Source organism: Linepithema humile, chromosome 4 (genome assembly GCF_040581485.1).
Source record: "Linepithema humile isolate Giens D197 chromosome 4, Lhum_UNIL_v1.0, whole genome shotgun sequence".
Classification (NCBI taxonomy): domain Eukaryota; kingdom Metazoa; phylum Arthropoda; class Insecta; order Hymenoptera; family Formicidae; genus Linepithema; species Linepithema humile.
Window position 1 is genome coordinate 9,290,364 of NC_090131.1, and position 23,736 is coordinate 9,314,099.

The following is a 23,736-nucleotide window of genomic DNA, read 5'->3' on the forward strand; positions in this document are numbered from 1 at the left end:
TAGATTTTAACATTGCTCTTATGGAAATACTGCACGAGTGCAATCTCAATGAAAAATGCCATTAAAATTTGGTATTATTGTTGCATATTATAGTTATTTTCTTTTAATTGTACATTATTTCCTAATTGAACATAACAAGTCATTCAATATTGGCACCCTTGAGCGACCACTTTATATAGTCACTTCCGTCCGCACTTTTAAGACCAAACGCTCCCTCCTGTTTCTTTTTACTCAATGGCTGTGACATGGTTACACTCGTGTAGTGGTGTCACTAAACATAACGAGTGACAAGCGTAAAGAGATTAGGCGGTTTTATTATTGTTGTACTATAAATTTTATAAAATACTTTAACTTTTATTACTCTGAGGCTCTGCATATATAGTAGACAAAATATTAGAAATAGCAATAATCATTTAATATTAAAGAGAAATTATTTTACATCTAACAAGAGAATAAAATATATATTAATTAGTTCCAATTCTTATTTCTTAATTCATGCATTAATTTTTTCTATTCTTTTTATTTTTAAAATAAATAAATCCAATTTTTTATTTCTAATATTTAATAATTATTCCTATTTCTATTTCCTATTTTGTTTATTGTGCGCAGGATCTGACTTTCATTTCTCACACATACGCAAATAGTGAGTTCTATGTGTGGTGATTACTAAACGAATATGGCGGCCTCCCCCCGCCGCAAACGTGCTCCCCCGGTACAGCTTGTGCTCCGTCCCTCTATTCCTTAGTCCGTGAGGTCACACAAATGCCTTGACATATGAAGTTGCCGAGTATCAAGGCATATCGAGTCGGCGTGTTCCGACTCTATATATTTTTACATCATGATTGTGACATCCGGCAACGCTGTTGTGGCTGTGTGAAAGCAGCTGGGGGTCGATTGTGTATTTCAAAACCTAGTGAAAATAACAAAAGTGAACATTCACTTGATTGTGTAAATTTCACTATAATGAAAATGCGAATTATTTCACGTGAGATTATTCGACAAGTATTTAGATGTCGAATTCAGTCAAATTGTGTCGAATTTGCATCGTATTGTGCAGTCTCACGGAGCCAGCGTATAAAAAATGGATTTGGTTATGTTGCAGGGAAGCAGCACACAAGCGAGAATCGCACGTGACGTAGACGATTTTTGCTTGCGTGCGTGCTTCCCCTGTCGCGATGCCATGGTGTCAGCGGTTTCGAGTTTGCATCACCGGAGTAAGGTAAGATTTAATATATTATACACTTGAAAATTGCGTGCTACATTTCATTAAGTTTTTAAAATTTTTATTAAATTAATTTTTTTCAGAGAAAGAGACAGAAGTTTATCGTGAAGAAGTGAATTTCGGCCTGTTGATATTAGGATACATGATCGCAGATAAGTTTATATTTATATTCACACATGATCCTTTTTATTACAGAAGTTTTACTACATATTATTAATTTTCAGGTGTTCTACATTGGAAGGAAAAAGATAAACTTCGAACAAAGTATGGACAAAGTAATGAAGTGAGTGATGTGGCATTATGCATAATGCCCGAGATCAGTCCGGCAGAGTGATAAATATTTGTTAATTTTTAATTTAAAAATTACTTTAACCAGGCAATGTAAATAAAAATAAATATAGATAAATATTAATATAAATAAATATAATTATTATATTATTATAATATATAGATAAATAAATATATAAATATAAAATATATATTTATTTATATTTATATTGCCTGGTTAAAGCAATTTTTAAATTAAAAATAAACAAATATTAATTGACAATTACTATATATATATATATATATATATATATATTGAAATAGCTATATAGTACTTTAAATACTAATTTAATAAATTATTAATATAGATTTAACTGGGTATGCCAATGTGATTGCGGAATGGTACAATGTCTCGAGGCAGACTTTAAGGTAACATTACAGCAACAAAATTCACTGGAGGATTGGGCAATCTGGCTGAAAGGAGTTGTTACTAAAGTGCTTAAACCATTTGAAGAGAAACCAACGTCCGCTAAAGCTGCATGTCAATTTTTGCTCAAATAGTCGTTTTATAGGTATTTCTTATTTTTTATTACATTGGTAATCAAATATATTTGTTTTGCATTTTTAATAACATTTACATTTTGTGTTTCATAGCTCGATGATTATCTGGGATTTCACTTTGAGAAGCGCGGCGAGTTTCGGATCTTTTCATCTTATCAGTAATTTATTAATATAGATTTAACAATTTTATAAACAATATAAATGAATCTCGGCCTATTAGTACCAGGATACATGATCGCAGGTAAGTTTATATTTATATTCACACATAATCCTTCTTATTACAGATGTTTTACTACATATTATTAATTTTCAGGTGTTCTAGAAGCCAATCTGTTACCAAGAACAATGAAGCGGAAAAAGATTGATGTGTATAGATATATAGGTTTTGGACAAAGTAATGAATGTGGCATTGTGCATAATGCCCGAGATCATTCGGGCAGAGTGATAAATATTTGTTATAATATAAATATAAATAAATAAATATATATAAATCGCTTTAACCAGGCAATATAAATATAAATAAATAAATATATAAATATACAATATATATTTACTAATATTTATTTATATTTATATTGCCTGGTTGAAGCAATTTTTAATTTAAAAATTGCTTCAACCAGGCAATATAAATATAAATAAATATTAGTAAATATATATTGTATATTTATATATTTATTTATTTATATTTATATTGCCTGGTTAAAGCGATTTCTAAATTAAAAATTAACAAATATTAATTGACAATTATTATATATATATATTTATTTATTTATTTATCACTCTGCCAGATGAACACCAACCATCATGACTGGTCTCGGACATTATGCATAATGCCTCATTTATCACTTTGTCCATACATATACATTATAAATGTAATATATATTATAAAAATGTAATATGTAAATATATATTAACTTTTGAATAAAAAATGATATTAACATATTCTTAAAAAATAAAAAAATTTGGTTTCTTTATTTTCGATGTCTTGGACGCCCACAATCAGGTTAAAAATGTTGGGTGTCATATATTTTTATTTTGGGTATTAAATATATTTTTTTTATATAATAAATTGTATTTACAGTGAGTTACATTTATTAAACATTAATAAACATTAAACATTTTATTAAGCATTTTAATATACAAATCATGCAACACACAAATACGGCAGACAGAGGCAGAGTCAAATAGGATTACACTAAACAGGACATAAAAAATCAGAAATTGCAAGAATTGTGGGATTCAGCTATCAAAGGCCGGTATTCATAGTCCGTTCTTATATTTAAGATTGTCTTAAGCACGGACTTATATTCGCTCTCTTCGTCACACATAGATTGTGTCTGACGAAGAGAGCGAATATAAGTTCGTGCTTAAGACGATCTTGAATATAAGAACGGACTATGAATATCGCCCAAACTGTTGCTTTATGGGTTATAAAACATGAAGGAGGAATGGAGAATCTTGAAGATCATAGAAAAAATAATTGTGCTCCGCAGAAGACTACACCGGAGCAGAATGAGGAAATAGTAAGAGCTGTAGACGAAAATCCTTTCGATCCAGTCGCAAACGTATTAAGGAACAGGGAATTAAATATTTCTACAGAAACCGTAAGACGCCGTCTACGTGCTGCAGGTGTACACTCACATCCTGCAACAAAGAAAATAGAGCTCAAGCCGCAACATAGGATGAAAAGAGTACAATTCGCAAGAGAATATTTAAATACACCTCAAGAGGAATGGAATGCCGTCATTTGAATGGACGAAAAAGTATTTTCATCTTTAGAAGATAGGCGACGTAGAGTCTGGCGACCAAATGGATCGCTTTTAAATCCCAAATATGTTATCCCATCAGGAAAAAGCGGCAGAATCACATTAGGATTCTGGGGAAGTATGACTTCAAGTGGATCGTTAAATCTACAAGAGATATCTTCACGAATGAATGTCGAAGAATACGTGGAAATTCTTCAAAAAGTATTAAAACCTGGCATTAGAATAATTTTTCCGGAAGAACAATATCCAGTTATAAAAGTAGTGCAAAATAATAGTGCCGTCCATACATCAAGATTGGTGCAAGCGATATGGTTCGACGAAAATCCAGACATTCAAAAAATTCGATGGCCAACAAAGTCTCCTGATCTAAATCCAATAGAAAATGTGTGGGGTCAAATGGTATCATCATGGAGAGCTGGCGAACTCCGAACAAAAGAAGCCTTACGGAACAATGTGCATCAAGTTTGGCAGCAATTATCGCAGCGACAAGATTACACGCAAAACTTAGGCCGGCGTCACATAGAACCCGTAATCCGTAATCCGCACCGGAAGTCCGCAAAAGTTACTAGGGATTGCGTCCGTAACGTTACGTGTGTTTTTTCTTCTTGTGTCCCATGGAGCCGTAAATACACACGTAACGGTATTACTATTTTTTATTTAACAGATTATAATTGTTTATTTGTATTTTATTCATAAGAAAACTACAGAATATATTATAATTTTAACAAAAATTTTAATTAAATCGTCAAATTTAGTTAAATAAATAAAATTAAAAAAAGCATTACTAGTAATAACTAGTAACTTTTAGTAACTTTTACGGAAATTTCATGGAATTACGGCTCCATGGGACACAAGGAGATAAAACACACGTAACGTTACGGACGCAATCCCTAGTAACTTTTGCGGACTTTCGGTGCGGATTACGGATTACGGGTTCTATGTGACGCCGGCCTTAATCAACTCAATGCCAAGAAGATTGCAACAAGTTATAGACAATGACGGATACTGACACTCAGACACAATCTATGTGTGACAAAGAGAGCGAATATAAGTCCGTGCTTAAGACGATTTTGAATATAAGAACGGACTATGAATACCGCCCTAAAAATAATGATATATGACATGTTTTTCCAAACTTTGTTTCAACCAATAAAAATAAACACAAGCGTGGCCAGACTCTATATATAGGGACTTTAGTCGAAACAAAGTTTGGAAAAACATGGCGGAACCAATAGGAATTCTTATAGAAAGTATAATAATTTGAAAAGAAATAGAACAAGAAAATTAATAACAATTAATATTATTTTTTTCTAGAAATTTTTAATTGAAAAATAAAGAAAAATTAACTAATAATACTTAAAATCATATCATTACAATATATATTATTATTACTTATATATTCAGTATCACAATAATGTTTGTATCATAATAATAAATAAAACTCATTTAAATAAAACTTATTATAAATAAAACTCATTGTAAATAAAACTATTAAAAACAATGTGAGGTTAGAATTACAATTTTTATGACAAATTCTACTTCTTTATAATATCATTATTCTTAGATATTTTATTTTAGAAACTATATACCAAATAATTGTACTTAAAAATTGTAGGCTTCACTCTGCTTTTATTAATACTATCAATTTGTAGTCGAATAAGGTGTAGTCAATGAAAGTTTTATTCCATAAATATGATAAACACAAGATGCGTTTATGCATATACCGCCGCCATGTTTTTCCAAAACTAATCGAGTGGCCAGACTCTATATATAGGGACTCTAGTTTCGACCAATAAAAATAAACACAAGCGTGGCCAGACTCTATATATAGAGACTCTAGTTCTAGTGTAGTCTGATACGGGCATAGGGGGCAGTCTAATGCAAACTTTAGTTTTTTATTCTGTCGGAAGAGGACATTGCTTGTGCAGTACAACAAATTTGCCCATACAATTTCTCTTCGTAATACTCTGTTATAATCTATGGTGTTACCGAGATAGCTCTGCGGCGCCTTTTCGCCTTCGTTGTACCGCCATCACAGAAAACGACCGTAAGAAAGGTTGGTTACTTAGGTGTTTTACAGCGTGGTGATTACGTTTCATCGCAAAACCGCACAAATGAAGATGGTGGATAAAATAGAGATGAGTTTGGACGACATTATCAAACAAACAAAGGGGTCTCGAGCGCGAGGTGGCGGCGGCGGCGGCGGCGGCGGTGGTGGTGGTGGTGGTGGTGGTAGTGGCAGACGCAGCCGTGGAGCCGGCAATTCACCTCGCCGAGGAGCACGCAGGTCGCAGAGAGTTGGCGGCGGCGTTATACGAGGTCGTAATCGCGGTGGTATCGCACGCAGCTCTTTGCCGTACACAAGGGTAAGGAAAGAAATGAGTTTGTTACTGAGCTTTGAATCTTGAGTTTTTCTAGAATTCACTTTTGTTAGTTGTGTGTGTTTGTGTGCGTGGTGCGTGCGTGCGCGCGCGCGCAAGCTGGATATGGGTTCACACGCGCGTGCGTGTAGTATATGATACATGCCATGTAAAATACATATGTGTGCTATTATGTGTGTACATGTATTGTGGATATGCGTCGAATATGCATACTTTGTGAAATGGAGTATCTTTTGAGCTTAAGAGTATTCACCTGTATGACTATTTATTCGAGAAATAGTATAAATTTGCGAAATGATAGAAATAATCATTCAGTTTGTTTCTTTTTAAACTTTGTTATTTTCTGTTATTTTTTATATTATCTCCCTTTTTTTAATGTTTCTATATATTTACATTTTAAATAAGTATATTTTTAAGATGTAGTTTATAAAAAAGTTACTGCATTATTGAAGAATAAGAAATTAATTTTTTGTAATTAACGCGTCTTTTTATTCTTAATCATAATTTTAGATATGTGAAGTATAGAAATAGGACTTTATGTTTATACAATTTGTACAATTTTTGGATATATTACATTGTTCACTTTATATAATGATTCGGAAAACATAAATGAGGTCAATATTTATTATGAAATAAATTTAGAATCAACATTCTTTATAGCAGAACTTTATTAGTTTTTATTGTAACATTAATTATTTTTATAATCAATTTTTAATACTGTCCAAAAATATAAACAAGATTTTGTATATTAAAAACAAAAATTGTTTGTCTATTAAATAAAATTTATTAAATAACTTTTAATAACTTAAGTTTTATTGTACAGGGTGATGTAAACAGTGCTTGGAAACATGACATGTTTGATGGTTTAAAAAAGGTTGGTCGTGGTGCGATTGGCAATGCAGGAACAACCAAACTTTTGGTGTCAAACCTTGATTTTGGCGTATCAGACTCAGATATACAGGTACCAATATATTATATGTAAAATAACTTATTCAATACATTGATTATATTCAATACAAATGATATATTAAACTATATTATTATGCAGTTCTCCAAAAGTTTTCTTGATTTTTTTAGATATTTATAAAAATCTGTTAATAATAGATTTATATAATAATTATATATAAATATTTATATATATATATATATATATATATATATATATATATATATATAACATATAATTATCTGGTCTCAATTCAGCTAAACTAATATTGCATCTTAGGACTAGTAGTATAAAATTTTTATAATTTATACAGATGTTGACAATTATTTATGTCAAAAGTAAGACATATTACAAAATATACTGACCTGCATCTTGTCATATTGTTGAGAAACAAATGCTCCACTTATTGGTGCTTACTGTGTTAATTTTCACATAGATACAAATTTGCTTTTATTTAGCATTTTTATGTAAAAAAAACTAATGTAAAGAACTAATTATTAATAATATTATTTAGGAATTATTTAGTGAATTTGGACCCTTAAAATCAGCAGCGGTACATTATGATAGATCAGGTCGATCTCTAGGCTCTGCAGATGTTATATTTGAGAGACGAGCGGATGCTATCAAAGCAATGAAACAATATCATGGAGTACCATTAGATGGTATGTACTTAAATTCATGTATGATTGTATCCATTCTTAAATGTCTTTTTTTTAACTGTAAAGTTATTTTGTCTACAATTATATATATTTAAGTGATAATATCGCTTGTTAGTTTAGTTTTCCATTTTATATTTTGTGATATAGAGTTTACGCTTTTATCATAACTATAAATATTTTTGCAACATAGGATAATAAAGAAAATAATTTTCTTAGAAATTATGATTTATGCGAATGTTCCGTATTTTGTTACAATATACAATATACATCAATATTAGGTCGTGAAATGAACATACAAGTTGCGACTTCTGAACTACCAATCACTTCTATTCGTGGTGGTCCAAGACTTAGTGGTGCTAATTATACACAGAGACCTCAGACTCGTTTCAGAGGGAATCGCGGATCTGTGAGAGGTAATTTATTCATACATTAATGCAATTTATATTTATATTTACTCAATTTGTGCAACTGATAGCTTAAAATTATATTTTACACTGAGTTAATTTATTATACATTAATGCAATTTGCATTGATAATTTTTTTCAATTAACTTGTGCAATAAAGAAATTAATAACTCAATTATGTATTATACTGAAATAAATTTGTTATATTAAGTATATATATTTTTCAGTTTTTTATTAATTATGCAAATACTATAACTTTATAAAATTGAAGGTCGTGGCAATGGAGGCCGGCGTGGAGGTAGAGGAGGCACTCGGCAAGTGACAAAGACACCCACAGCTGAAGAACTAGATGCAGAATTGGAAGCTTACGTGAAGGAAGTCAAGTAACAACACCACAAAACACTTTATTATATTAAAACTATTCAGATTTTGTTCAATCTGACTTAACACAATATACATTGTAGTCCTTATTTTCATAAAGTATAAATATAATCCTACCTACTATCTACTAAAATATTATAAGGAAATTTCTCATTAATTTAGTTTTTATTTTTGACGATTCTTTTGAAAATTGGCATAAAAAAATAAATTTTACAAAATCTTTGCAAACATTATTCGTAGGCGTTTTCTCTTATACATTTTTTATGATACAGTAATAAGAAAATTAAGGAAGAACAAACCCTGATTGTAAAGACTGTATGGATTTGTATTTACTACCGTGCGTGTGTGCTCATCAGATGAAAAATACAATGAGATGCATCTCGAAAAGTTGTTGTTTATCAAAGTACGGAATGTGCTTCAAAGCCCTCATAATCTGATTATTCTAAGTGTCAAAAAATTGATTTACTATATTGTTAGGGTAGTATACCGTTGGCGGCTCACTTTAGAATATAAACAATCCTACTTTTGTACTTTGACGGATTGTTTTTTTAGCATAAATAAATATCGCATCCCTATACGTAGCGCATAGCTTATAGTGGACTAAGGCTGTGACATACTGTTAACTAGTCAAGTACCAATATATACAGTGATAGATATGTAAGAAAATGTATACATTTTTAAACAATGCAGCATATAAATTGCAATCTCAAATGGTGCAAGACTGAAGAAAAACTGACAACAGATTCTCTTAATAAAAAGAATTATTTTCAAAAAGTTTTTATTATTTACCTTAAAGACTTGTTAATGTTAAAAATTTTTCAAGTGTTTTTTAACGTATTGCTATTTTGTTATTGTGCAAAAATTTATTTTAAAGATAATTTTAGTAAAGATACATATATACAAGGTGTACGATACCAAACGCATCATATAATAGCACATTTCTGAAATAATTTTAAATTTAAAAATGTTAATACCAAAATGTCAAAGCTACAATAATTTTTAAATATAAACCATTTAAAGTTTGCAATTAGATTGCTTCAAATTTGCGTGCTCAAGCATGGTACATCGCGTAGTAATCAGGGTACTCTCAGATATCGATTTGTTTTTAAATACAAATATAATTTTACGTACAATAATTAAGAAACCACTTCTCAGAATTATCTTAATTATATGCAATTAATTAATCTGTTGTATGTATTAATAATATTAAAAATATGGAAAATATTAATGTTACAATGATGTCATATGAAGTATGTTATAGGCTGTGTTCGCTTTGCTTGCTTTTGTGCTGAAAGCGTACAAGCGTCGCTTTTACTGTTTATCTTGGCGCTTTTGGGCGCTGTCAGTACAATAATAACGTCATAATTCGAAAGCGTTTACGTCATCATTTCTCGCTTAACTCGCTTTTTCAAACGAGATAAGGCAATGAAAGTGTAAGCGCTGTCAGCCAAAACAAACGCAAAATGAACATTGTAAGCAAGTGAATAAAAATTGAAGAACGCTTATAAAGTTTTGAACTGAATGGTCAAAAATGGAAACATATACAATAACGAGAGGGGAAAGGGTGGGATTCCAATACAGGAAAAACTTACGATATTCAATTAAGAGGATCCCAGATAACCAAGCGTGCGATTTCCGCACAAAATACCGCTATCATACTGTTATTGTACTGCCGCGAGATGGCGGCGTACGGCGTAACTGTACGGTAGCGGTACAAAAAGTATATATGATATTATAGTACAGCGTATCATCATTGTACCTATACTGCATATTGTTCGGTACATATCGCACAATAGAAACTGTACCGTACCATTACGGCGTACATCTACATAAAACTAGCCGACAGAATTATTAAATTTAATTATTTTTAACTTTTCTGAGTGTATTTTGTTTGTAAATTTGTTTGTGATTGATTGTGAGTTTGTTCATAATGTTTGTGACAAATTAGTTTTTTTGATAGTAATTAATAATTTTATTTTAGTCATGCAATGTCAGCCGACCACTTTTTTAGTATAACAGATATTTTGTGATAACTGATAACTGTAATTAATAGGCAATCCTTTGTGATTTACAAATATACTAATGTTACGTTTGCAAATTGATAAATATCTTAATTACTTGCAAAATAAGTTTATTTTATAATTGTATTGTGCATGCGCATCCGTCACGCGTAACGCTTCGACGCGCTTTTTCTAGATAGGAGTCCCGAGTATACTTTGCGCATGCACAAAACAATTATAAAATAAAATTATTTTGCAAGTATTTAAAAAAATGTATTGATTCACAAACGTGAAAATTGATGTATTTGTAAAACACAAACAGTTTCCTATCAATTATAATTTATCTGTTATCACAAAATCTGTTTATTACTAAAAAGTGTCGACTGACATCATAATTAAGATAAAATTGGTAATTACAAAAAAACTAATTTGTCACAAACGTTAAAAACAGACTCACAATCAATCACAAACGATTTACAAATAAAATACACTCACACAAGTTAACACTAGCCTATTGGCGTGTGACACTTGGCTAGTGTTACTTGTCAGAAAAGTTAAAGGTAATTAAATTTAATAATTTCTGTCGGCTACTTTCATATAAATTACGGCGTACTGAATATGGACTGAAACCTAAAATGAATCCATAATGTTTAAATACACACATAATTAATTAATTGAATAATAACTTTTTATTAAAATTATGATTCTAATTTAATATTAATTTAGCAATGATAATATTTATTTATAAAATAATATAATGGGAGTCTGAGTTGCTATTTACATCAAAGTTCTATCTTCATTTTTTGGCGCGTGCAACCGACGCAAGCGCGGCTGGACGAGATCCGATATCCCACATTGCCAATTGGCCAGTTCGACACTAGGATCTTCCGATTGGTCAACTGTGCTGGTTACCTTAAGTCGTAGTATCGCGTGATGTGTGCATCAGGCTTAATAAGACCCTCCCAGCGCGGCGATTTTGTTTTTTCATTCTTCTCTGTGATAACATTAATCTGTACGGACGTGTTTTTCTTACTTCCGTAATTTTTCAAGTTATTACGAGGAATATTTCAAAGATTCAAAGAATCATTTTCATTCATCCAGTATCTGAGGTAAGTAATTTTTCATATAACAATTAATTTGATAATCTTTCTTTGGGTTTAATGATTGATTGAAAATCATTTGATACCGCGACTTTTCGTTATCAATTTTCTCTCAATTTTATTTATCGTATATGTGTTATTTCATCTCAATATATTTGTCGCAATTATTTTTGGCATTAAACAATAACATTGAGTGATTTGTTAAACTAAAAATGTGAGTTGCAACTTTTGGCTCGATTTTCGTAACTTAGCAACGAGTCGCCGGCGCGCGTAACTAAGAGCATAAAGATCGTCGTAATCGTTCCCGACAAAGTTGTAAACGTAAGTCGGAGATGAAGCTTTATCTAAAGCTTTTGATTCGTCGTTGCAATCATATCAAATTATAGTATTAACTTATATGTGATTTATTTATTTATTGCATTTGTGATATAGACGTCCCGAGGCTGAATATCGCGCGCCTTAGTTACGCGTGTGCGGCGACTCGTTGCTAAGTTACGAAAATCGAGCCGAAAGTTGCAATTAATTTCCATCTCTGTGTTAAACAATTAAACACATTATAAGATGTGTACCAGGTTATATCTTTGAAATTCTCTACTAATCTCAAATTTTAAAATACTTTTAGCCAATCGTAAAATTATTTAATTTGGAAAAATATTTATCTCTTTTGTTTTAAAATTGAGGATTCGGATCAAAGAACTCGCCCAGCGCTCGAAATCATGTAAAAGTATTGTCCAAACGTCTCAGAGCATGAAAATTTTGAAAGTCGCAAAATTAATTTTTTTTTAAATATAGGCTTGTAGAGAATGACGAGACGGAACTTTTTTCTATTTTCAGTTTTTTTGTTCGATGCTTATTTTTAATAATAAAAATTCTTCAGTTTTTCATTTTTAAATTTAAATTTAAAATTACAATTAACAAATTAATTAAATGTATATAAATTAATTATATACATTATTATATAAATATGTATATACATATATACATAATTATATAAATTAAGAAAATAAAAGAGATAAGTACGAAATAATAACAAAAAATAAAAATAGAGGATATTCGTGCCTAAATCGCTGGTTATTATTCGCTAATTTTTACAATCTTCTCGTTTGATACATGAGTGTTAACAATCTTTGTAGAGAAAATAAAAATTAAAACAATATTTAGACGTTTCGATCAGTAATTTGATCATCTTCAGTAACGCAGGAAATTCGCAAAATAAAACCGTTTAATTGTCATACTATAAGATTGCTATTAAAAAGTATGTTAAAGGTCTATATTGTGGAATGAAATTGAGTTGTCGAGACAAAAAAAAAACCAACATTTATTCCACAATGTGGACCTATTACATACTTTTTAATAGCAGTCTCATGGTATGACAATTAAATGGTTTTCTTTTGCGAAATTTCTGCGTTACTGAAGATGATCAAATTACTGATCAAAACGTCTAAATATTGTTTTAATTTTTGTTTTCTATACAAAGATTGTTAACTCATGTATCAAACGAGAAGATTGTAAAAATTAGCGAATAATAACTAGCGGTTTAAGCACAAACACCCTCTATTTTTATTTTTTGTTATATAAATTAATTATATTATAATATATTATATTAATTATATTATATTGATTATATACATTATATTATATATTATAAATATTATTATTATACATATTAAAATTATGTATACATATGATGTGTAAATGAATAAATGCTTTTTAATTACAATTGAAATAACTAATACTGTTTTTTAATGAATAACCTTTATATATCTTTATAATAATAAAAAGAAAAGGAGCGAGAAGGGGACGAAGAGGAAGGATAGCCGGTACGAAAATGCATTCTTATGCTGGTACTTTACTGGTATTGTGAGAGTACAACGTACAATCATAACCTTATATCAAACGCACAGTGGCGCTACGGTAGCGTTACCGCGTACCAATACGGTGTACTGGTAATGTACGCCTATGGTACGCACGTACGTGGTAGGTACGGTACTGATACGCAGAGTACGACGTACGTTTACCATACCAGTACCGTGGAAGTATTTTGTTATCTGGGATGCTGAAGTGACGGGCGAACTCTGACGCGAAAGCGCCATCATTTCGATGGTACTAAAAATGAAATGACATTATCGGCGCAGCCTACGGACCTATGCCGCGTAGGTCCGTGTGTACGCGTTTGTTTGTAGTGGTGACTCACTACACTGACGTGTGGTCTGTGTATGTGTGTTATCGGAAGTTTGTAAACAAACGATGCTTGCGCTTGTTTCCTCGACTGACATTTCGTCGCAAGGCTGCAATATAATGTCCGAGAAAACATAGGCGTATACAAGGTGTCAAATAAATACAAACTAAATATGACAAAATAATAAATGAAAAATATACATATAATACTATATATATCATTGAAGAAAAATGTCATATACTTTTCTTACTTTTATCCTTATGTAGTAAATACTAAATAACTAATTAATCAATTAATTAATATATACATATACACATATATTCAATAAATAGTTATCTTTATTTTGTATTTTATATGATAATGACTGAAATAATGAAAGTATATATCATTTTAGTTATATAAAATACAAAATAAAGATAACTATATTCAATATGTATATGTATGTATTCAATAATTAATTAACTTATTTATTTATTTTGTATTTATTACATAAGAATAAAAATAGGAAAAGCATATAACATATTTTTCCAATTATTGGGTTGTTCAAAAAGTCATTGCGTTTTTTTCATTTGATTTTCAGGTGTGTTTATTTAATATACGTAATGAACATTAATCAATAATATATTGGCCGTTTTGTTCGATGACCTTTTGCCATCTCTCGGGCAACTTCATAATACCGCGTTCATAAAACTTCCTATCTTTCTCTGCGAGAAACTTGTCAAGGTGCTGTTTGATGAGGTCTTCAGAAGCAAACGTTTTACCATTCAAAGAGTTTTGCAAAGAGCGAAATAAATGGAAGTCTGATGGCGCAAGGTCTATATGGTGGATGTGGCAACACATCCCAACCAAGCTGAAACAATTTTTGCCGAGTGACCAAACTTGTGTGTGGTCTCGCATTGTCGTGGTGAAACACCACACCCTTACGATTGATCAGCTCGGGACGTTTCTGTGCGATGGCATCACTTAATTTCTGTAGCTGCTCACAGGAGACATCGGAATTAATCGTTTTATTCTTTGGAAGCAGCTCATAGAAGACTGGTCCCTTCCAATCCCACCAGATTGACAGCATCACCTTCTTTTGGTGGATGTCCGCCTTTGCTTGCCTTTCCGGTGCTTCATCTCGCCTACTCCAACTCCTTTTTCGGTTCACATTGTTGTAGACAATCCATTTTTCGTCGCCCGTGATCATACGCTTCAAGAACGGATCGTTTTCTTCGCGTTTGGTGAGTTGATCGCAGACGTTCATACGCTTCGTCAGATGAATTTCTTTCAACTCATGCGGTACCCAAACATCGAGTTTCTTCATGAAACCAAGCGATTTCAAATGACCATGAACACTTCCAATGGACACTTTTAGAGCGGTAGCAAGCTCCCGAACCGTTGAATGCCTATTTGCTTGCACCAATGCCTTGATTTTATCGTCGTCAATCTCAGAAGGCCTACCGGAGCGATGAGCGTCTTTAAGGGTGCCGTCACATACAGCCCGTAATCCGTAATCCGCACCGGAAGTTCGCAAAAGTTACTAGGTATTTCGTCCGTAACGTTACGTGTGTTTTTATCTCCTTGTGTCCCATGGAGCCGTAATTCCATGAAATTTTCGTAAAAGTTACTACAAGTTACTAGTTATTACTAGTAATGCTTTTTCTAATTTTATTTATTTAACTAAATTTGACGATTTAATTAAAACTTTTGTTAAAATTATAATATATTCTGTAGTTTTCTTATGAATAAAATACAAATAAATAATTATAATCTGTTAAATAAAAAATAGTACTACCGTGACGTCTGTATTTACGGCTCCATGGGACACAAGGAGAAAAAACACACGTAACGTTACGGACGCAATCCCTAGTAACTTTTGCGGACTTCCGGTGCGGATTACGGATTACGGGTTCTATGTGACGCCGGCCTAACTGAAAAATCACCACCACGGAATCGGGCGAACCAGTTCTGGCACTGACGTTTTTCGATGACATTTCTGCCGTAAACTTGACGCAACTCTTCCCATGCTTCAGTTGCTTTCTTCCCTTTTTTAAAGTAATAAAGCAAAATATGGCGAATATGCTCTTCAAAATTCTCCATGTTTAAACCACAATTACAAACACAAAACTCGACCGAATTGCGTCAACTTTTTTTTGGTTTTTAGGTTAAGTGTCAACAACAAAATGCGTATAACCATGTGACATTCATGTCACGCTCAGATACAAATAAACGTGAACAGCGCTATCTATTGGAAAAAAACGCAATGACTTTTTGAACAACCCAATAGATATATAGTATTATACATACATTTTTCAAATAAAATATTTTATCATATCTAACTTATATCTATTAGACACCTTGTATAAGTCTATTTTGTCTCGTATGTACATTATTCAGCCATACGATAGAATTTCAATTGCGAGAAAAAAGGTTAAATGACCTTATAAATTATCTGATAAAACAAAAATTATAAAGCTTAGTACATAATTAGAGAAGCGTTGGTAATATTTTGACTAAGGAAACGCATCCTGTTAAAGTAAAAAAACAACCAAATTAGGGGTATTCTCACGGCTCAAACAAATTATTGAAAAATTCTGTGTATAAATACCTCTGATAAAACGTGTAGTACAATATTTGTGTTTAGTAAAATCATATACGTGTGAAGCCACGGACCGTCTAATTTGCAAAATTAGAAAAACAAAACAAATTGAAAGAAATTATAAAAATTAGTTAAAACAAATAAAAGACATGAAAAATTAATTTTGAATATCTATACCTTGAACAGTTCGTCAACGACTATGTAAAAGAAATGTGACATGTGTCCACGGCTGTGAGTGGGACTCGACTGGTAAGGATGTAGGATGGAAAGGAAAGAGGGGATAGGTTATAGACGAAAATTACAGGGTGGGGAATTTTTTGAGTATTGGAAGATATGTATCCGGTAATGATTCTGTGTCCTCCTGTTTGTTCAGTCCTGTATTCTGTCTTTTTATATGTAACATTTCGGAAGTTAATCTTTTACTGTAACAAGGTTTTCTGTCTAATATATCAATTTCGTCCCATTTAAAGTCATGATTAAAATCCATTCTGTGGCACGAAATTACTGAGGGAGAGCCTGTTTTTTTATTGATATCCGTTCTGTGTTCTTTTATTCTAGTCCGTAATTGTCTTTTTGTCTGTCCTACGTACGTAGCGTCACAGTCTCGACAAGAAATCTTATAGACAATTTCACACTGGTTCATCCTATCTAGAGAGTCTTTTCCGGTTTTTATAAATTTGTTCAATTTATTGTCGCACGAAAAGGCCAACATACAATCGTTATTTTTTGAGATTTGAACAAATTGTTCCGATAAATTTTTTACATATGGCACCGTAAAAATCTTTTTTTTGTTATTATTATTTGTATTTGCGTTGTTATTGTCATTTTTGTTAAAAATCTTGTGTATATGAAATTTTATTCTATTTTTAATAGTTAAAAAAACAAAATCTAAAGGATAACTATTGTTTAATAAAATAGTTATTATGTCTTCTAAATTTTTTTGTTGAAATTGTGGATGGGATAACATTAGTACTCTATCAACCATGCCAATAATAACGTCTTTTTTATGTGTTAAAGGGTGGTGTGAATGGAAATTTAAATATTTTCCCGAGTATGTAGATTTGTGAAAAATGTCAAAAATAATGTTCGAGTTGTCATTAATAATTAAAACGTTGAGAAAATTAATCTGATTTTTATTACTAATTTTCAGTGTGAATTGTAATCTTGGATGTATAGAATTGAAGATGGAAAAAGTTTCATTTATAAGGTCGTTAGGGACTGCAATAAGGATGTCGTCAACATATCTGTAATAAAAAGACGGAGTGCATGGTAAACGTTCTATGGCTAAACATTCTAAGTCTTGTAGAATAATATCCGCTATGATGGGGGAGAATGGAGAGCCCATTGGTGTACCAAAAACTTGTTTGTACATTTTATTATTGAACTTAAAAAACGTGGAATTTAGAATGAGAGAGATACCCATAACCAGTTCATTAAGTGGTATGGAAGTATGACCTTTTATCTGACCCCACCGTTTTTTTATGCTATCGGCCGTATTTTCAATCAGTACATTGGTGAACAAAGAAACAACTTATATATTTCGTGAAGTACATATATCGATAATAATTATATTGAAGTTTCAACTTGATAAATTTTGCCACGAAAGTTTTGCCAAGTGTGCTATTAAAACTTAACACGTTATATAATTATCAGAAGAATATTTAATGAGGATGAACGTTTAATGAATTGTTACAGATGAGAATACCTATAATGATTTGAAAGTTATTTTTAGCAAAAGTCTTTAATTTCTCTCTTTTTTTAAGAACGTTGTAATAAAATCCATAGTGTGTACAGGGCGTTTGACTTTTAAAGTTTAAGAGCTACTGAGTTATTTATTGAGAAATGTTTTTATAATGAGAAGAACCACTTCATTGAAATGAGGAAATAATCAATGTAGTTTAATTTTATGTGTTGTAAACTATAAATGAATAATTGTACAATGGATTGCAGATTGCAGAATGGGATAAAAATATTTCAATGGAAATAAATTAGTATTATTTACAGGTGAAGCCTGCCAATGTACAACACATAATTGTTAAAATATCATTTATTCTTATCCTAAATGCCTTTAACATATCGTTTTGAGTTTTGTGTTTAGCGGTCTCAGTCATATATTTTAATGTAAGAGAGAGCTAATAAACATTATCCAGTCATACACCATGTATAACATTTCATTAGCAGTAGCTTGAAGAGTGTGAGTCAGCTCTGGTGAATCGTTAAATATCAATTACAGTCTTTGAACTTATCCATTTACTTTGAACTTAAGAAAATAAAAGATGCCGCAGAGAACCGTATATTCTACCATACCGTACAAAAGAATAGTTATGACTTAATTTGCGTGAGAACATTCAATAGCAGCAAAAAAATTATATATATATGTATATAGAAAAAAAATATATAAAAAAAATTTATTAACGCATTTTACATATAATTTAAATTGTCAAAAGAAAATAATAGTATAAAAAATATTGTATAAATATACCCTTTTCTAACTCAAATTAAGAATAATTGCACAATTAATTGTAAGTAAATAGCTATTTATGATTACACTGAAGGCCAAACATTGAGAGTTATGATAAAAAATTGTTGCCAACTGAAAACACTTAACATAATAACTTATAAAAATATGTGTGCTTATCGATATAGCCTCTTCCCTTCCATCTTAAAAGTAGAGTCCGCACGTTTTCGGTTAATTTTCTGGTTGGGTCCCTCTCAACTATGTGATAAGTTTCTGTGTCTGAGAGAATGTATTCCATTTTTACATATCAATCCTGATACTTGCATTGCTTCACTAGATGTTGTTTCTTTGTTCACCAATGTACCGATTGAAAATACGGCCAATAGCATAAAAAAACGGTGGGGTCAGATAAAGGGTCATACTTCCATACCACTTAATGAACTGATTATGGGTATCTCTCTCATTCTAAATTCCACGTTTTTTAAGTTCAATAATAAAATGTACAAACAAGTTTTTGGTACACCAATGAACTCTCCATTATCCCCCATCATAGCGGATATTATTCTGCAAGACTTAGAATGTTTAGCCATAGAACGTTTACCATGCACTCAGTCTTTTTATTACAGATATGTTGACAACATCCTTATTGCAGTCCCTAAATCTAGATCTTATAAATGAAACTTTTTCCATCTTCAATTCTATACATCCAAGATTACAATTCACACTGGAAATTAGCAATAAAAATCAGATTAATTTTCTCAACGTTTTAATTATTAATGATAACTCGAACATTATTTTTGACATTTTTCACAAATCTACATATTCGGAAAAATATTTAAATTTCCATTCACACCACCCTTTAACACATAAAAAAGGCGTTATTATTGGCATGGTTGATAGAATACTAATGTTATCCCATCCACAATTTCAACAAAAAAATTTAGAAGACATAATAACTATTTTATTAAACAATAGTTATCCTTTAGATTTTATTTTCTTAACTATTAAAAATAGAATAAAATTTTATATACACAAGATTTTTAACAAAAATGACAATAACAACGCAAATACGAATAATAATAACAAAAAAAAGATTTTTACGGTGCCATATGTAAAAAATTTATCGGAACAATTTGTTCAAATCTCAAAAAATAACGGTTGTATGTTGGCCTTTTCGTGCGACAATAAATTGAACAAATTTATAAAAACCGGAAAAGACTCTCTAGATAGGATGAACCAGTGTGAAATTGTCTATAAGATTTCTTGTCGAGACTGTGACGCTACGTACGTAGGACAGACAAAAAGACAATTACGGACTAGAATAAAAGAACACAGAACGGATATCAATAAAAAAACAGGCTCTCCCTCAGTAATTTCGTGCCACAGAATGGATTTTAATCATGACTTTAAATGGGACGAAATTGATATATTAGACAGAAAACCTTGTTACAGTAAAAGATTAACTTCCGAAATGTTACATATAAAAAGACAGAATACAGGACTGAACAAACAGGAGGACACAGAATCATTACCGGATACATATCTTCCAATACTCAAAAAATTCCCCACCCTGTAATTTTCGTCTATAACCTATCCCCTCTTTCCTTTCCATCCTACATCCTTACCAGTCGAGTCCCACTCACAGCCGTGGACACATGTCACATTTCTTTTACATAGTCGTTGACGAACTGTTCAAGGTATAGATATTCAAAATTAATTTTTCATGTCTTTTATTTGTTTTAACTAATTTCTATAATTTCTTTCAATTTGTTTTGTTTTTCTAATTTTGCAAATTAGACGGTCCGTGGCTTCACACGTATATAATTTTACTAAACACAAATATTGTACTACACGTTTTATCAGAGGTATTTATACACAGAATTTTTCAATAATTTGTTTGAGCCGTGAGAATACCCCTAATTTGGTTGTTTTTTCACTTTAACAGGATGCGTTTCCTTAGTCAAAATATTACCAACGCTTCTCTAATTATGTACTAAGCTTTATAATTTTTGTATTACACTGAAGATGGCCACGTACCTTGGCCGAAACGTCTGTATAAATTTATAATAAAAAAAGAATTTTTGAGCAAATCGATCCAGCTCTTGCTCTGTTGGCTTTATATTAAAACGATTTTTAATTTAATTAGAGAAGAGCAATAACTTAATATTATTTGTATCTGATAAAATATAAACAGACCACACGTGCAGTAAATTGCTAACTAAAATAAATACGTATTTCTTCAAATCTGTCAGCTGACGTTAGATCGCCTATGACAATATTTCTTAAAATCTGCCAGTTCACGAATAAATCGTCTTTGGCTCTCTTTTTTCTAAACGGTCAGTTGACGTTAGATCGCCTCTGGCAATATTTATTAAAAATTGTTAGCTAACATTAGATCGCCTCTGACAATATTTCTTACAATTTGCCAGTTCACGAATAAATCGCCTTTAGCTCGCTTTTTCTAAACTGTCAACTGACGTTAGATCGCCTATGGCTATATTTATTAAAAATTGTCAGCTCACGATAGATCGCCTCTGACAATATTTCTTACAATTTGCCAGTTCACGAATAAATCGCCTTTAGCTCTCTTTCTTCTAAACTGTCAGCTGACGTTAGATCGCCTCTGACTATATTTATTAAAAATTGTCAGCTCACGATAGATCACCTCTGACAATATTTCTTACAATTTGCCAGTTCACGAATAAATCGTCTTTAGCTCTCTTTTTTCTAAACTGTCAGCTGACGTTAGATCGCCTGTGACAATATTTATTTAAAATTGTCAGCTCGCGATAGATCGCCTCTGACAATATTTCTTACAATTTGCCAGTTCACGAATAAATCGCCTTTAGCTCTTTTTTTCTAAACTGTCAACTGACGTTAGATCACCTATGGCTATATTTATTAAAAATTGTCAGCTCACGATAGATCGCCTCTGACAATATTTCTTACAATTTGCCAGTTCACGAATAAATCGCCTTTAGCTCTCTTTTTTCTAAACTGTCAGCTGACGTTAGATCGCCTCTGACTATATTTATTAAAAATTGTCAGCTCACGATAGATCGCCTCTGACAATATTTCTTACAATTTGCCAGTTCACGAATAAATCGTCTTTAGCTCTCTTTTTTCTAAACTGTCAGCTGACGTTAGATCGCCTGTGACAATATTTATTTAAAATTGTCAGCTCACGATAGATCGCCTCTGACAATATTTCTTACAATTTGCCAGTTCACGAAGAAACCGCCTCTGGCTTGAAGACAAGAATAAGAATTTTCTAATGCCAGTCCACGAGAAAACCGCCTTTGGCTTGTCTTATTCTATATTGCCAGTCCACGAGGAAACCGCCTCTGGCTTGAAGACAAGAATAAGAATTTTCTTCTAATGCCAGTCCACGAGAAAACCGCCTCTGGCTTGTCTTATTCTATATTGCTAGTCCACGAGAAAACCGCCTCTGGCTTGTCTTATTCTATATTGCCAGTCCACGAGGAAACCACCTCTGGCTTGAAGACAAGAATAAGAATTTTCTAATGCCAGTCCACGAGAAAACCGCCTCTGGCTTGTCTTATTCTTTATTGTAAGATACTTTTATTACGTCATATGTTTTATGTATATATATATATATAATGTATATTATATGCTCCATATTATCTATATTCATATCAAAATATCATTCTAAGAAATTGACATCATTTTGTATACTCTTTTTACAATAAATGTATATGATATATGCCATATTTTTTATTTCTAAAGCATGAAATATAAAGATATTTTTATTTTTTTGTGTCTATTATTTGTAAAAAAATCTTGATAAAAGAAACAACATTAATTTTGCGACTTGCAATAATCTGTTTCATTATATGCTTTTTTTAAATACTTACAATTAGCCTTATTTTATGTGATTAACTTGGTATTTAAAATACGTATCAAAATCGAAAATGTATTTCTATTACAGTAGAAAAGAAACATTCTTGTCTTACAACAGAGAGAAATGGCAAAATATAATATTGTCTAAAGTACAGCCCAATAAAAACTGTTAAAATTGAACATTTTATAAAACCACTGTGATTCATGAAAAATCAGAACTATTATTTCAAAAATATAGACATATTTCGATTGTGTGTTTTAAACTGCACTACACATTCAAAATTCACAGAATAAATTTATTTCTGCAAAGTTGTGTATAATGTCAGTGGAAAAGTGATTTATTTGTTATTACATATACATGATATTTTACCATTCCTTTCTGGTGTAAGACTACAATGTTTTTTTTCTACTGAACTAGAAATTAATTTTATATTTTGGTATGTATTTTAGATACCAAGGTAAACGCATAAAATAAGGCTAGTTGTAAGTATTTAAAAGAAGTATATATTGAAACAGATTATTGCAAGTCACAAAATTAATGTTTTTTTTATCAAGATTTTTTTACAAATGATACATACAAGAAACTAAAAATACCTTTATATTTCATGCTTTATAAATAAGTTATATGACATATACATTTATTATAAAAATATATACAATATACAAAATAATATTAACTTTTTACATAGATACTTTGATGTGAATATACATAATATGGAGCACATAATATATACACATGAAGCACATGAATAAAAGTATTTTGTAGAAATTAGAATATGAATGTATGTAACTAATTAATATAAATGTTTGCAAAAATGTTGCAAAATTTATGTATAATACATACACTTTTTTATCCTTCAAAGTGCCTTCAACCCATTTTTTTCAGCCGGGTTTCGTAGCACATAACACAAACACACACACACACACACGCACAACTAACACACACATAACTAACCTAAAAGATTCTGTA

The 23,736-nt window shown here is 31.2% G+C and overlaps 2 protein-coding genes and 1 long non-coding RNA gene across 3 annotated transcripts; 2 read left to right on the top strand and 1 right to left on the bottom strand.

Moving 5' to 3' along the window:
* The first annotated feature begins 714 nt into the window (after nucleotides 1-714).
* On the top strand, nucleotides 715-2,401 carry LOC136999604 (uncharacterized). The gene is made up of 5 exons (XR_010889926.1): nucleotides 715-1,219; nucleotides 1,306-1,505; nucleotides 1,858-2,061; nucleotides 2,144-2,291; nucleotides 2,364-2,401. It is a non-coding gene; the product is annotated as an uncharacterized lncRNA (long non-coding RNA).
* A 3,390-nt stretch (nucleotides 2,402-5,791) lies between these two features.
* On the top strand, nucleotides 5,792-8,974 carry Ref1 (RNA and export factor binding protein 1). Its single transcript, XM_012376785.2, has 5 exons — nucleotides 5,792-6,182; nucleotides 7,021-7,158; nucleotides 7,658-7,805; nucleotides 8,081-8,215; nucleotides 8,478-8,974. The coding sequence occupies exons 1-5, from the start codon at nucleotides 5,931-5,933 to the stop codon at nucleotides 8,591-8,593; spliced, it is 789 nt and encodes a 262-aa protein (XP_012232208.1). The 5' UTR covers nucleotides 5,792-5,930; the 3' UTR covers nucleotides 8,594-8,974.
* A 4,090-nt stretch (nucleotides 8,975-13,064) lies between these two features.
* LOC136999603 (histone-lysine N-methyltransferase SETMAR-like) lies at nucleotides 13,065-15,367 on the bottom strand. The gene has a single exon (XM_067353979.1). The coding sequence runs from the start codon at nucleotides 15,170-15,172 to the stop codon at nucleotides 14,624-14,626; it is 549 nt and encodes a 182-aa protein (XP_067210080.1). The 5' UTR covers nucleotides 15,173-15,367; the 3' UTR covers nucleotides 13,065-14,623.
* Nucleotides 15,368-23,736: the final 8,369 nt, after the last annotated feature.

Excerpts from the sequence above, each read along its gene's own strand:
- Ref1 (XM_012376785.2), top strand. The coding sequence starts at position 5,931 with ATGAAGATGGTGGATAAAATAGAGATGAGTTTGGACGACATTATCAAA. Across the intron at positions 6,183-7,020 it reads GCTCTTTGCCGTACACAAGG|GGTGATGTAAACAGTGCTTG; the intron begins GTAAGGAAAGAA and ends TTTATTGTACAG. Across the intron at positions 8,216-8,477 it reads GAATCGCGGATCTGTGAGAG|GTCGTGGCAATGGAGGCCGG; the intron begins GTAATTTATTCA and ends ATAAAATTGAAG.
- LOC136999603 (XM_067353979.1), bottom strand. The coding sequence starts at position 15,172 with ATGAAGAAACTCGATGTTTGGGTACCGCATGAGTTGAAAGAAATTCAT.